Below are 15,538 nucleotides of genomic sequence, written 5' to 3'. Positions count from 1 at the left end.
CAGGTTCCCCCACCCCACACAAACAGTGATTGTTGGTGGTAGGAGCAACTTAATTTGGAGATCACACAAACAGCCCAGAGAACTTTAAAATCAATTCATTAAACAAAGCGATTGACAACACTGGTCACTCGGAGTCAAATATCTACCTTGACTTGGCATGTCCTCTGCTATCTTCAAAATCACTGAGTGAGCTTGCGGAGGAGAATCGGCTCCGGTGAAATTCCGCTACACAATAGGAGATGCAACAAGGTCAGTAACATCACAAGGGCCGCAGAGGAATCAACCCATTCCTGAACCCGAGAGGTACAGAAGGGACACTGAGTCATAGGGCACTTCAGCCTAACTTGTCCATTTGTCCATAATAACCAGGTCACCTAATCTGAACTGGTCCCATTTGCCTGTGTTTGGCCCATATTCCTCTAAACTTTTCCTATCAATGTACCTGTCCAAATGGCTTTTGTTCAACAAATGCACCACCTTCTGTGTGAAAAAGTTGCCCCTCAGATGCCTTTTAAACCTTTCCCTATGTTCTTAAATCAATGTTCTCTACTTTTGGACATCCTTACCCTGGGGAACAGACCTTTGCTATTCACCTTGTCTATGCCCTCATGATATAAAGTCACCTCTCCGCTTCCTATGCTCATGCTGCATCGATGGATTGGGGTGTGTGTGTGCGTGCGTGCGTATACACACACACGCGCAAAGATAACTTCACACAGACTCCTGCTCTCTTCCTTCCTGCACATCTCCAAGCGTTGGATACACACTCCCTGCCCTCCCAAACCCCAAGACCTGGCAGATTTCTTCAAACAAGTTAATATTTCATCTACATCTATTAGGTGCCTTTAATACTTCTCTTCAAAGGTCAAAGTGCTTAACATTCTCTCATCATTCCTCACATGTTGTCATCTGCATTCTCAGACTCAACCGTTGTGTTTACTTTAGGGCCATCACCAACTTTGACAAGCTGATCAGTTTATTATCCAAATAAACTATGCTGCAAGCACTGAATTCAGACAAACACTACCAACTAGACTAGAATACAAAAACAGGGATCTACTGCTGAGGCTGTATAAGGCTCTGGTCAATTTTGGAATATTGAGAGCAGTTTTGGGCCCCTTACCAAAGGACGAATGTGCTGGCCTTGGAGGGGGTCCAGGGGAGGTTTACAAGAATGATCCCAGGGATAAGGGGCTTGAGGAGTCTGGGTCTGCACTTGGGAAGGACTGGGGGCAATCTGATTGAAACTTACAGAATACTGAGAGGCCTGGATACAGTGGACGTGGAGAAGATGTTTCCCCTCATAGGAGAGACTAGGATCCAAGGGTACAGCCTGAGAGTGGAGGGACAACCCTTTAGAACTGAGAGGAGGAAGAATTTCTTCAGCTAGAGTGTGGTGAATCTGTGGGACCCATTGCTGCAGAAGGTTGTGGAGGCCAAGTTATTGACTGTCTTTGAGACAGAGATGGATAGGTTCTTGATTAGTAAGGGGATCAAGGGTTACAAGGTAAAAGCAGGAGAAGAGGGTTGAGAAACATATCAGCCATAGTCGAATGATGGGGCAGGCATGATGGGTCGAATGGCCTAATTGTGCCGATATACCTTATGTTCCCAAGAAGGTTCAGAAAAGAATCTTTATGGTACACTCAAGATCTACTTGTATCTCTAATGCAACCCATACAGCAAATTCCCATGACTTCCAGCTATAACCACACGTTGCTTCCATCCTGTTCTCATTGTATTACTGGCCAATTTGAGGTAGCCAATTAATTACATTTAAAAACGTCATCAAAACTGCATAAGACGAGAGTTCTGAAGTGGGAGAGATTTCTCAGTCTTCCCAACATTTTCACAAAAGCTAACAGAATTTCTAACATATTCTGGTTCATTTCGTCCCCCTGAATTTGGTCAAATTGGTTGTAGAAAAATTTCCTGACATTCAGGCTCGGTGTAAGTGGGACCCGATTGTCAGCTTTTCCAAGATCAGCCCATACCCTTACCCGATGAGCTCCGCCCACGACTGTGACCACTTGTTTGTACTTTGCTGGCACTGCCTTCGCGGGAGCAGTTCTTGGATTTCGACCTTCCTCGTTCCTCATCGGTCAGGAGGTTCATGCCCCTGTAGATCCTCCTCAAGCTGCAGAGGGGAGAGAGGGAGACAGAGTGGTGGAGATGGAGGGAGATAGGGTTACATCACGGGGCAAATCCTTCGGCTTAATTTAAAACACAAAAAAATTTATCCCGTGCAGTAATCTGTGAAAATTCGAGAGGCCAAGAACTATTTAAAGTAAAAATTAACAACTTATTTCTTAAAGTATAACAGAGAATAATTATCTAACAACTATTTACAACTCCTTTCTCTAATCTATGTTATATTTTCCCTTCTATAATACTAATCCAATAAAACCCCCAAATAAGATTTACTGAAAAATTCAAATTTCAAAACCAGGCAGCTGTCGAATCTTCCCTTTGCATCTTCCTCGGTAGATTTGCTCTTCAGGTCAGTGTTGATGTATTTTCTCTGTGCAAACTCCTTCTCTGGACAGGTATCTCTCAGAGTTCAGCGCACACACTTCTCAGACATGAAATTTGGTCCCATATCAGTGACTGCAGCTCAAGGTCCATACTGTCAAAGCCCATGCACTATTTGTCAAAGGCAGTGCAGCACTGTCAGAGGCACCATTTTTCTGATGAAGTGAAAAATCAAGTCCTTGGCTACCCTCCCGGTTGAACATAAAATCTCCCAAAGCAACTATTTTGAAGGGAAGGGGAGTTCTCAGCAATGGCTTGGACAATTTCTATCCCTCAACCAACCCCTCAGTTCTGGCAAAACATACAACGTTGACTGCTTCTCTCTCCGCACATGGCACCCGAGGGCTTCCAGTACTTGCCTTTATTTCAGGATGCTAGTAATCGGGTATTTTGCAAGAAGTACAAAGTTGATTTTTTACAACTTGGCATTAAATTCAACCCTTGAATCACTGCAGCCCCTCAGGATTGCTGAGGGAAGAAGTTTTGATGGTAGATTTGTGCAATAGTGGGTAATCACAGCATAAGAAAATACTGAGGTCATCCACATTAAAGTGGAGTCTCTCCCTGGATTCCTCACAGAGCCCAGGGCACCTGCAAGAGACTGAACCAACCTAGCTAGAATTCGCAAAGTACATTCAATACCAGTGGCTTTACCTAGTTTCTCCATGGGCTTTCTTCACACCTTCATTAGTGCATGTCTCAATGTTATCCACCCATCCAATTTGACCGATTCCCCTTCTCTTTTTAACCTCAATTTCTGCTTCAATTGTTGCCAGGACAAAGCGGTCAGGTTTTCACCTTGGTTATGGAGAGAGATAGGTGCGCACAACAAAGTAGATTTTATAATTGGGGGAAGGGAAATTACGATGCTGTAAGGCAGGATTTGAGGAGCATACGTTGGGAGCATAGGCTGTCAGGGAAGGATGTGGTGGAAATGTGGAACTTTTTCAAAGAGCAGATACGACGTGTCCATGATATGTATGTACCTATCAGGCAGGAAAGAAATGGTCGTGTGAAGGAGCCTTGGTTGACGAGAGAGGTTGAATGTCTGGTAAAGAGGAGGAAGGAGGCTTACATAAGGTTGAGGAAACAGGATTCAGACAGAGCAGTGGAGGGATACAGGATAGCCAGAAGGGACCTGAAGAAAGGGATTAGGAGAGCTAAGAGAGGGCATGAAAAATCGTTGGCGGATAGGATCAAGGATAACCCCAAGGCATTTTATGCGTATGTGAGAAACCAGAGAATGACGAGAACGAGGGTAGGTCCGATCAAGGACAGTAGTGGGAGACTGTGTATTGAGTCGGAAGAGATAGGAGAGGTCTTGAACAAGTACTTCTCTTCAGTATTTACGAACGAGAGGGACCGTATTGTAGAAGAGGAGAGTGTGAAATGGACTGGTAAGCTAGAAGAGATACCTGTTAGAAAGGAAGATGTGTTGGACATTTTGAACAACTTGAGGATAGACAAGTCCCCCGGGCCTGACGGGATATATCCTAGGATTATGTGGGAAGCTAGAGAGGAAATTGCAGTACCGTTGGCAATGATCTTCTCGTCTTCACTGGCAAAGGGGGTGGTACCAGGGGACTGGAGAGTAGCGAATGTTGTGCCCCTGTTCAAAAAAGGGAATAGGGATAACCCCGGGAATTACAGGCCTGTTAGTCTTACTTCTGTGGTAGGCAAAGTAATGGAAAGGGTACTGAGGGATAGGATTTATGAGTATCTGGAAAGACACTGCTTGATTAGGGACAGCCAGCACGGATTTGTGAAGGGTAGGTCTTGCCTTACAAGTCTAATTGAATTCTTCGAGGAGGTGACCAAGCATGTGGATGAGGGAAGAGCAGTGGATGTAGTGTACATGGATTTTAGTAAGGCATTTGATAAGGTTCCCCATGGTAGGCTTATGCGGAAAGTCAGGAGGCATGGGATAGAGGGAAATTTGGCCAATTGGATAGAAAACTGGCTAACCGGTCGAAGGCAGAGAGTGGTGGTAGATGGTAAATACTCAGCCTGGAGCCCAGTTACAAGTGGAGTTCCGCAGGGATCAGTTCTGGGTCCTCTGCTGTTTGTAATTTTTATTAATGACTTAGATGAGGGAGTCGAAGGGTGGGTCAGTAAATTTGCAGATGATACGAAGATAGGTGGAGTTGTGGACAGTGAGGAGGGCTGTTGTCGGCTGCAGAGGGACTTAGATATGATGCAGAGCTGGGCTGAGGAGTGGCAGATGGAGTTCAACCCTGCCAAGTGTGAGGTTGTCCATTTTGGAAGAACAAATAAGAATGCGGAATACAGGGTTAATGGTAGGGTTCTTAGTCAGGTGGAGGAACAGAGGGATCTTGGGGTCTATGTACATAGATCTTTGAAGGTTGCCACTCAGGTGGATAGAGTTTGTAAGAAGGCCTATGGAGTATTATCGTTCATTAGCAGAGGGATTGAATTCAAGAGTCGTGAAGTGATGTTGCAGCTGTACAGGACTTTGGTTAGGCCACAGTTGGAGTACTGTGTGCAGTTCTGGTCGCCTCACTATAGGAAAGATGTGGAAGCTTTGGAGAGGGTGCAGAGAAGATTTACCAGGATGTTGCCTGGAATGGAGAGGAAGTCGTACGAGGATAGGTTGAGAGTTCTCGGTCTTTTCTCGTTGGAACGGCGAAGGATGAGGGGTGACTTGATAGAGGTTTATAAGATGATCAGAGGAATAGATAGAGTAGACAGTCAGAAACTTTTTCCCCAGGTACAACAGAGTGTTACAAGGGGACATAAATTTAAGGTGAAGGGTGGAAGGTATAGGGGAGATGTCAGGGGTGGGTTCTTTACCCAGAGAGTGGTGGGGGCATGGAATGCGCTGCCCGTGGGAGTGGTGGAGTCGGAATCATTGGCGACCTTTAAGCGGCATTTGGATAGGTACATGGATGGGTACTTAATCTAGGTTAGAAGTTCGGCACAACATCGTGGGCCGAAGGGCCTGTTCTGTGCTGTATTGTTCTATGTTCTATGTTTTCGTTTCCAATGTCGGAACATGGCTCTCTCGCTCTCTCTCTAATTGTACTTTTGATTCCTGAACATGCCACTCTTCATCTAACCCACCCTTTGGTCCTTTTGTCCATTCAGCTAATTCTTGGAATCCTTGGCCGCATCTAGATTTCAAAAGCTGTTATCCCCCCCTCAGCCTCTTTCTGCAGAGTCCGTCTCTTTACATCCCAGAGACAGAGTAACACTATGCACTACCGACTGCATTAGACATCCTTTTCTAGAGTTATACTGTAATACTGGGAATCTAAAAATATATCCAACAAGACAGAAATACAGAACCAATGCACATTTACATCACCATAACAGTAAAAAGTGGTCTCACTTACCAGGAATCTCTGCAAGCTGTGACGTAAAGACTAAGGTCATGTTATTCAATATTTTTATTTTGCAATTTCACCTTTTAATAACTTACTTTCTCTGCTCTGTCTCCTTCTGCTTCTGCTCCTTGTTGTGCACATATGCCGTGGGGTTGAAACGGGCTTGCCTAGTTCCTGAGGAGAACAAGAGCTTGACTATATCCCACCAATGAAGCTCTGTTTCTGAACAACATCGAGCATCCTAATGCAGTGCTTCTAGAGTTCTCTGGGTTCTTTAGTCGATTGGTTGATTCCCCACCTAAATTCTAATACCATAGAGCAACACTGCTGGGGGAGATGGGGATGGTGGTACTAGCGGCCCAGACTGGGGACGCAGGTTCAATTAATAAAACTGGAGTTGAAAGCTGGTCTCAGTAATACGAAACACAATTATCAACGAAAATAAAAATCAATCTGGTTCACTAATGTTGAGGAAGGAAATCTATCATCCTTACCTGGTCTAGCGGGCATCTGAATTCAGACTAACAACAATGTGGTTGACTCATAACTGACCTCTGAAATGGCCTTAGCAAATGACTTAGTTCAAGAGCAATTAGGATGGGAAAGAGTTGCCCATAGTTCCAATAAACAGGGCCTGTCCCTTCAGAAGGCTTGGGCAGTATTGCCCTGCCTCCAAAATCAACCAAAAGCAAGATCATCCCCGTAAACTGGAGAGGCAGAATCCACGGGTGACTGCAAATGTGGTGAGGAGGTAAAGAATGCGGGTGCAGATGAGGGAGATGGGTCTGAAGGAGAATGCAAAGTAGAGACAGCAGTTTTGATATGGGCAACGAGTAAATACTCAACCTGAAGGGAAGAAAAAAAAAGTCAGAGATAAATTAATTGAAAACAAATGTGGAATCTCTAGCTTAAAGCTGCAAACTTCAGAAGATATTATAATAGGGATAATATTGTGACTGCTATTGTAATTGTTACTTCAAATCTGGGATTTAGATCTGGGATACAGGAAAGAGAATGACAACAGGGTACATTAAAATGTTCCAGCTTTGTGCATATACAATAGAAACATTTTAGCTATGAACTCACTGGTCTACATAAGACGCATTTAATGCAGTAGTTTTTATTCCATCAGTTATTTTGGGAAAAAAACCTTTTATTGCTAACTTATGCCTATGGGCTTGTGCCAATTTAAACACTGTAGTTGGCATGGACTGGTTGCATCGAAGCGTCCATTTCTTTGCTGTTTGACTGTATATGCCTGGCCTAAGGAACTGCATGATACAGACACAAGATGTCCCAAAATGATATTGTATACACCAATGTACACATTCGTAAAGCGCAAAGGTTGCCTTGCTGAGACAGCATAAGGAAGGTGTTAACGCAAAGCCCAACTAAATAAACAAAGAGCCTCAGTTCTGCCAGGGATGAGGCATAACAATTATGGGGATAGACTACAGAAGGTGGAGATTTCCCTCTTGAGCACAGAAAGTTAAGGAGAGTTCATCAAGGCACATGAATTCATGAGTTTAGACTGAGAAAATAAAAGGAAGCAGTTTCCAAAGGCTGAAGAGGGATTGCCAAAGATAAAAGATTTAGGAGACTGGCTGGGCAGAAGAACCAGAAACATGAGGTAAATTTTTTTTAATAATTAGGATTTGGAATGTTGTGTGTTGGATACTGATTTCAGAATAACTTTCAGAAGAACCTGAACAAATACTCAAAAGAATAAGGAAGAGAATGGGTAACTATTCAGGTAAGTAGGTCAGAACTATCTGAAATCTCAGATTTACTCCACAGCTGGGGATTTTCCTCGGAGAGTCTGGGAAGCTGGAGAGTTCTGAATCTCCTGGATTTGAATTTGCGTCCCTTTCAGTTAAAGGGGAGCGAAATGAACAGGATTGTTCTTTGGAAAAGCCAGCACTGACTCAATTGGCTCAAAAGACACAGAAGCAGAAGTAGGCCATTCAAGCCCATTGAATCTGCTCAATCATTCAGAACATGGTCAATAATCTTCAACTCCACTTTCCTGCTGTTTCCCCATAACCCTCAAATCTGTAACTGATTGAAAATCTGTCTACCTCGGCCTTGAATATGCTTAATGACCCAGCCTCTGTGGTAAAGAGTTCCAGATCTACCATACTTAGAAGACATTCATTCATTTCTCTGTCTGAAACATTTGATCCCTTATTCTGAAATAATGCACTCTGGGTCTAGGCTCAATGGCCTATGAAAGTGCTGCACTACTGAATGATTCTCACTTGAACTCGTTACCATTTTCTCTTTTGGAGAAGTTGTACCTGCTGGAGAGGGTGACAGTCTGGGAGTACGGGAACGATTTCTTTGCTGGCTGTCTCTGGAGGAAGACCGTTCCCTCTCTCTAAACGATGACCACCGGCCACTTCTCTCTCTGGATGTAGATCTCTCCCTCTCTTGGGACCCTGACCACTGCTTGCTTCTTTCCCGCAAGGCCGACTGACTGTCCTGCCGAACTCTGCCAGCCGAATCTGTCCTGGTCTGAGAACGATGGCCGGAGCTGAGATTTAAATTTGATCGGTTCTGGGGAGAGGGTCCCACTGGAGTCAAGCGACTGAAAAATGAGAAAAAGCATGAAAATTAGGTGTAGAGAACTGGGGGATAAAAAGGGAGCAATATTTTAAAAGTGTCCAATAGAAACACTGGAATCTAACAATAAAAAGATCCCAAAGTGTTTTACAGGAGCAGTCACATGTAGGACTGCAGAGTAGAAATTATTGGTACAGGGCCGAGTCGTTACAGGAGAATTCTATCATAGAGATTGGGAAATTCCAGTCAGGATGGTTATACATTAAGAAAAGTAAATAACAAGATATTATTTCAAATATGACATTGAAATTCAAGACAAAATAATTTTTAAAATAGAAAATTGACAGCACATATATGGGCTATTCAATCCAATCCGTCAAACTAGCTGGGAGAGGAAGTTGATATGATTGATTGAGAGGGGAGCGGGTATCAGTTCTAAAGTCGCCCATGAGTTAGAAAAAAGCCTAGGCCTGTCTAAACTCTTATGGGTAACTATTCAGGTAAGTAGGTCAGAACTATCTGAAATCTCAGATTTACTCCAGAGCTGGGGACTTTCCTTGGAGAGTCTGGAAACTGGGGAGTTCTGAATCTCCTGGATTTGAATCCGCGTCCCTTTCAGTTAAAGTACAGGCCTCTGAACTATCATTGACATTACCCACTACTCCACACATGAACAGGATTGGGCAGTGCTTTTGCTCGTAAGATACACACTTCAGTGTTACAGCCAAACATAAGGCCGTCCCCTCGGTAACTGTCATAAAGGCGGTTACTAGGGGAATACTGGTTAGTTTTTTCTAACCTCCACTCAGTAATACACTGAAATTCAGCAGATTGTCCTCACCCAGTCACCACAGTACAACAGGCTCATTGAATAACTTGCTCCTCCCTAGCCCTGAATGTGGAGAATAAATGCCTCAGCAGGTTTGAGTTAATTTGGTACAGCCTCACGAATGAGCGGGCAGGGATTTCTGCAGGTACGTTGACATTCTGATAAGAACTCACCCCCTTTTGTACAAATTCAACTCTGTGGTCAGGTTCTTCATTCGCACCTTCAGTTTCCGCTCTGAAGCCTTTACGTCTTCCAGCTGAAATTTTGAAAAATGAAAAAAAAACACAATTATTCAACGGTGTGGGAGGTCTGGAGAAGCCTGGGGTTGCTCTCCTTCGAACAGAGAAAGTGAAAAGGACATTTGATAGAACAGGAAAGACTTTGATACCAATGATACAGAAGAAACTGATTGCAGTGACAGAAGGGTCAGTTACAAGAGGTACACAGGTTGAAGACAATCAGCAAAGAGAAACAGAGGGAGAATAGAAAATTATGGAGCGAGTTGCTGCAATCTTGAACATGTTGTCTGAAAGAGTGTTTTAAGGAGATTTAATAAAGAGCTTCCAGAGAGAACTGGATGAATCCTTGAAGGGGAGAAACATATAGCGTTACGGGGAAAGAGCATAGGTATGGGATTAACTGGACAGTTTAACCAAAGAGCTGGCAGCAACACAGTTAAATCCTAACTTTTGTAGAATTATAACACCACAGAACCCAACACACTGATCAGACAAGATGTAATGCTGAATAGAAATGGGCAGCAAAACCACAGCGTTAGTCTTAGACTCATAGGGTCAGACAGCATGAAATGACTTTCAGAACAGTACAGCCCTGCTTATCCATCACTGTCTTTTTTTTAAAACTGTCTCTAGTTTTGCTTACTATTACTTACTGTTCGTTCAGCACTGTCCAATGTGATATCATATCCCTATCAGCATCCGATATTAAAACATACACCCTGCAACATTGTTAAATGCCCACCACAAAAGTCAAAATTAGGGGTAATTGAAGGGAGTGGGTAAACAAGTGAAAGAGTTCACATATATTCACAAAGTGTCACTTCCTAAATAAAAAAAGCGTTTCTGACTGTGTCTAAAGCTGAACACCACTGTGAATGTATCCACACCATACTGAACATAGTGATTCAAGATAGCACCAGCTCTTCATCAAGCAGCAATTAGGAAGGGGTAGTAAATACTAGCTAGTCTGTGACATCCACATTTCATGATCAAACTCTTAAGAGAAAATCACCACCAGGGGTATTGAAAGCAATCACAATTTCTATTTTTTTGTAAGAAGAAAAGTGAAATTAAGTTGGAGGCTGGGTTAGTAGAGTTTAAATATTGGCTAGCTGACCTGATCTAACCACTTTCTCACCTGCCATCACAGCACCCCCAATACCCCTAATAGATCAACCTTCTGGAGCAAGCTTTACCAGCAGATATCTTTCTGATCAAGGAACAGGAAACGTGGGAAGTTACCGAGTTCCTTGCGACAAAATCATCAAGTGGTTAGCTAGAATGGTCCTTTCTAAAATAGGCTGGGGCTATTTTCCCTGGAGCATCGGACACCGAGAGGAGACCTTATAGAGGTTTATAAAATCATGAGAGGTGTGAATAGCCAAGGTCCAAAATTAGTGGGCATAGGTTTAAGGTGAGAGGGGAAAGATTTAAAAGGGACATAAGGGGGCATCCTTTTCATGCAAAGGGTGTTGCGTGTACAGAATGCGCTGCCAGGTGAAGCAGAGCAGGCTGGTACAATTACAACTTTTAAAAGGTACCTGGATATACAAAAAGGAGTTTAGAGGGATATGGGCCAAATGTTGGCAAATGGGAGTAGGTTGATTTAGGATATCTGGCTGGCCTGGACGAGTTGGCCAAAGGGTCTGTTTCCGTGCTGTGCATCTCTATGACTCTTGGTTCAGGTCGAGTCAGGGCCCCCTGGGCAGCCAAATCCATTGCTGGAGCCGGAGTACTAACCCGTTATGCACCTCTGGAAAAACAAAGAACACTGCACACTTCTGAGGAGCAAGAGAATCATCACCACAAACACAGTAAATGATGACGCTGTTGCTTGGCTTTGGGGAGTTGCATTCACTAAGTAAGTAGATAAACTGACATGGAACAGCTGCATTCTCAGTGTAATAAACATCAAGAAGGTAAATCCCGCTATGTATTTCTACCTCTCCTGTGTAGCTTTGTCAGGTTAGCATGAAAAGTAAATCTCGTCCAATGGTCATAGTACAGAAAGAGACCATTCAGCCCCTTGTGTCTGTGCTGACTCGCTGCAAAAGTAATTCACCCAGTGACACTCTGCTTGCTGTCTTTTCCCTGTAACACTGCAGAATATTTCTCCTCAGATAATGGCCCAATTCCCCTTTGAAACATATGATTGATTTTGTCTCTACCACATTCTCATGCAGCACACGATCCAAATCACTTGTCATGTTCAAATGATTTTCTTCATGATACCATGGTTTCTTTGGTCAATCGCCATAAACTGATGCCTTCTGATTCTTGATCTTTCTGCTACAGGATTAAGAACTGTTTGTCCCCACCTGCTCAGTCCAGGCACTTCATGTTTTTAAGATAAATCTCCTCTCAATCTTCTCCTTTCCACGAAGTACATCCCCACTTTCTCTGGAATTACTCACAGGAGTCTTTTCTGCACCCTCTCGAAGACCTTCACATCCTTCCTGATGTGTGGTGTCCACAATAGGCCACAGCAACACAGTGTTGAGGCTGAACCAGTGCTTTCGAGAGGTGACTTAGAGTGACGTCTATGGAGAGGTGTAATGGTGGCAGCCTTTTGGCTCCTAACGAAGACTCTTCAATCAAAAAAATTAGCAAGTGGTAAATCTCAATTTCTAGACAACTGCCAGTTTGCTGACTGCTTGCTAAAATTTGTAATTGTTTTTGCAATACATTATTGAAACACTGCTGGATTGTGACCTGAAGTTGAAGATTTTGTCTTGCTCTCCAGACTGAAACATAAGAAAAACTGAAAAGTTTACCAACACTCAAGGTTCTGTAACATCAAGATTTAATACAAAGGCTTGAGCATCACAGATCTCACCTCATCCAAGACCTGCCGGTATTCTTGGTTTCGTTTATTTGCTGCTCTCTGATTTTTTGTTTTCTCCTTCATCAGCTCCTCCTCCAAGCTCTGAATGATTTTTTTCAGGATTTTCACCTCCTTGGCCACAGATGCTGTGCTGGACAGTTTCATCTGCTCCTGGAGCTGCAGAATCATGACTTCCAGCTCCTGTTTCTCCTGCAGCAGCTTCTCGAACCTGAAGGGAGGCGTGCACACGAAGGAGGGGAGCATGTTATTTTCTGCCATGGTGCATTCTTTCCCCAATAGGGACAGCAATAGAAATTGCTCAGGAGATGGTGCAGGAACATGTCATTTGGCCCAACAGGGTACATGCTGGCAGGTGATAAATGGAGTTACACAGACATTTTGTAGCATTTTCTACAAACTCAGGATGGCCCAGAGCAAATTATCTTTTAAAAAATGGTTACCTTTATACTGCAAGAAAGCAGAAGGCAGCACAACAAGATCCCACAAATAGCAATCGCATAAATGACCAATAAATCTGGCTTCTTGTGATGTTGGTTGAGGGATGGATATCAGATGATCCCACTGTTCTTTTTATAATAATGCCATGGGATTTTATACAGCCGCTTTGGTTTAATGCCTCACTCAAATGATGGCACCTTTTAACAGGTTAAGGAGAGGACAGAAACTAAATTAAAAGATTGGTTGGACAGGAGGCAGCAGAGAGTAGAAGATAAAGCAGTTTTCTCCAGACTGATGAAAAGGGTCTCATGGTATCCCACAGAGATCAAATGTCACAGTAGATAGTGTCCCCCACCTCTGCACCAGAAGCTTCAGGTTCAATTCCTCACCTCAGAACTAGATACCCTAGGTTTATTATCAACCTGTAGAAACAAAGCAATGCAGGAGTAGGCCATTCAGCTCTTCAGATCTGCTCCACCACTCTACATCATGGCTAATCATGTACACCAACACCATTTTCTCATGTTATCTCTTGATATTATCATCTAGAAATCTATCAATCACTGGCTTGAAAATACAAAATGATTGTGGTTCCACAGCCATCTAAGGGCAGAGAATTCCAAAGATTTACTTAGAGTCAGAGAGTCATACAGCATGGAAACAGACACTTCGGTCCAACCAGTCCATGCAAAACATAATCCCAAACTAAAATGGTCCCACCTGCCTGCTCCTGGACCATATCCCTCTGAACCGTTTCTATTCATGTACTTATCCAAATGTCTTTTAAATGTTGTAATTGTACCCACATCCACCACTTCCTCAGGAAGTTCATTCCATATGTGAATTACCTGCTGTGTGAAACGTTTGCCCCTCATGTCTTTTTTCAAAATCTCTCTCCTCTCACCATGAAAATATGCCCCCTAGTCTTGAAATCCCCCATCCTAGGATAAAGACAACAAAGACAATAACTCTTTCTATACCCTTCATTATTTTATAAACTTCTATAAGCTCAACTCTCAACTTCCTAGGCTCAGGTGAAAAAGTCCCAGCCTTTCTTGATACTCAAACCTTTGAAGGTTGACAAGTCTTGATAAATCCCTTCTGAATCCTTTCCAATTTAATAGTATCCTTCCTACATCTGGATGACCAGAACTGGACAAAGTCAGGCCTCATTGTCCTGTACACCCGCAACATGACTCCCCAACTCCTTTACTCAAAGGATTGAGCAATGAAGGCAAGTGTGCCAAATGCCTTTTTAACGTCCCTGTCTACATGTGACACAAACTTCAAAGGATTATGTACCTGCACTAGCTTCCAATTTAGGGTGGAGGGGTGGCACGGTGGCTCAGTGGTTAACGGTGCTGCCTCACAGCACCAGGGTCCCAGGTTCAATTCCAGCCTTGAGCACCTGCCTGTGTGGAGTTTACACATTCTCCCAGTGTCTGTGTGGGTTTCCTCCGGGTGCTCCGGTTTCCTCCCACAGTCCAAAGATGTGCAGGTCAGGTGAATTGGCCATGGTAAATTGCCCCATAGTGTTAGGTGCATTAGTCAGAGGGAAAGGGGTCTGGGTGGGTTACTTTCTGGAGGGTCGATGTGGACGTGTTGAGCTGAAGGGCCTGTTTCCACACTGTACGTAATCTAAATCTAATCTAATCTAAACCTGTTGGACTATAACCTGGTGTTGTGAGATTTTTAAACTTTGTAAACCCCAGTCCAATACCGGCATCTCCAAATCAAGGCCCTACCATTAATTGTATATACCCCACCCTTGTGTGTTGTACCAAAATACAACACTTTTGAAAGAAAAAAAATTCTCCTTATGCTATGTGGCATACTCCTTATTCTAAAACAGTGACGCCCAACTCAAGGACCCCATCCCAACCAGAGGAAACATCTTGCTGAATCTACCCTGTCAAATCCTGTGAGAATGTTATGATTCAAGGATTTGGAGACGATGGTGTTGGACTGGGGTGTACAAAGTTAAAAATCACACAACACCAGGTTACTTGCAGAGTTACATTGCACTGTGCTCAAAAACTGCATGAATCCATACTCGACTCTGTTAACTCATTTTTAGATTAGAATCAGTCTAAACATTATGGCACAGACAAGGAACACAAGCCGGGGGCTAACACCTTCAACATCTTAACATCTTATCTGGCTGACACCAATTATTACAGTTAACCTGAGAATGTAACTTTTAAAAAAAGGTTTTGTGATTTACATATGAAAGAAGTGAAACTATCATGGTTATTCTAACAGATGAGAGACTCAACAAACTATCAAGGTATTTTTCAATGTATAATTTCAATTACATCACACTGTAAACTTTTGCTATAAATTCGGTGTCATACAATTGTGTACTCCACAACTACCTGATGAAGGAGCAGTGCTCCGAAAGCTAATGCTTCCAATTAAACCTGTTGGACTATAACCTGGTGTTGTGTAATTTTTAACATGATTCAAGGAGACCACTACACACTCTTCTCAACTCAAGAGAGTACAGGTCCACTCTCCTCACAGAATGAGAATTAGTTTGGGGAGCCTTGATGACACTGCCACCATGGCACAAGGAGGTTGTGGTAGCATCATTGGACTAGTAATCCAGAGGCCCAGGTAAATGCCCTGGAAACATGGGTTCAATTCCCATCATGGCAGTCAGTAAAGTTTGAAAATAAAAACCTTGAATTAAACACCATCCTAGTGGAGAACATGTAACCATGGTCACAAAATCCCATCAGGCTCACTA

General features: G+C 43.2%; 1 protein-coding gene across 4 annotated transcripts in view; it reads right to left on the bottom strand.

Moving 5' to 3' along the window:
• The window catches only part of ccdc61 (coiled-coil domain containing 61), a 37,706-nt gene that overhangs the window by 10,783 nt on the left and 11,385 nt on the right, over nt 1-15,538 (bottom strand). For all 4 annotated transcript variants that reach the window (XM_043680816.2, XM_043680817.2, XM_087984047.1 and 1 more), the window contains exons 6-11: nt 12,343-12,559; nt 9,441-9,523; nt 8,174-8,463; nt 5,972-6,050; nt 2,001-2,137; nt 147-225 (exon numbers count right to left, since the gene is read on the bottom strand). In XM_043680816.2, the coding sequence (XP_043536751.2) occupies nt 147-225; nt 2,001-2,137; nt 5,972-6,050; nt 8,174-8,463; nt 9,441-9,523; nt 12,343-12,559 (885 nt within the window). The remainder of the gene's footprint in view (nt 1-146; nt 226-2,000; nt 2,138-5,971; nt 6,051-8,173; nt 8,464-9,440; nt 9,524-12,342; nt 12,560-15,538) is intronic.

Source organism: Chiloscyllium plagiosum, unplaced genomic scaffold (genome assembly GCF_037043375.1).
Source record: "Chiloscyllium plagiosum isolate Xiang-an unplaced genomic scaffold, Cpla_swu_hap1 HiC_scaffold_47, whole genome shotgun sequence".
NCBI lineage: Eukaryota > Metazoa > Chordata > Chondrichthyes > Orectolobiformes > Hemiscylliidae > Chiloscyllium > Chiloscyllium plagiosum.
Note: the sequence above shows the minus strand (reverse complement) of the source record. Positions and strands in the feature narration are given on the sequence as shown.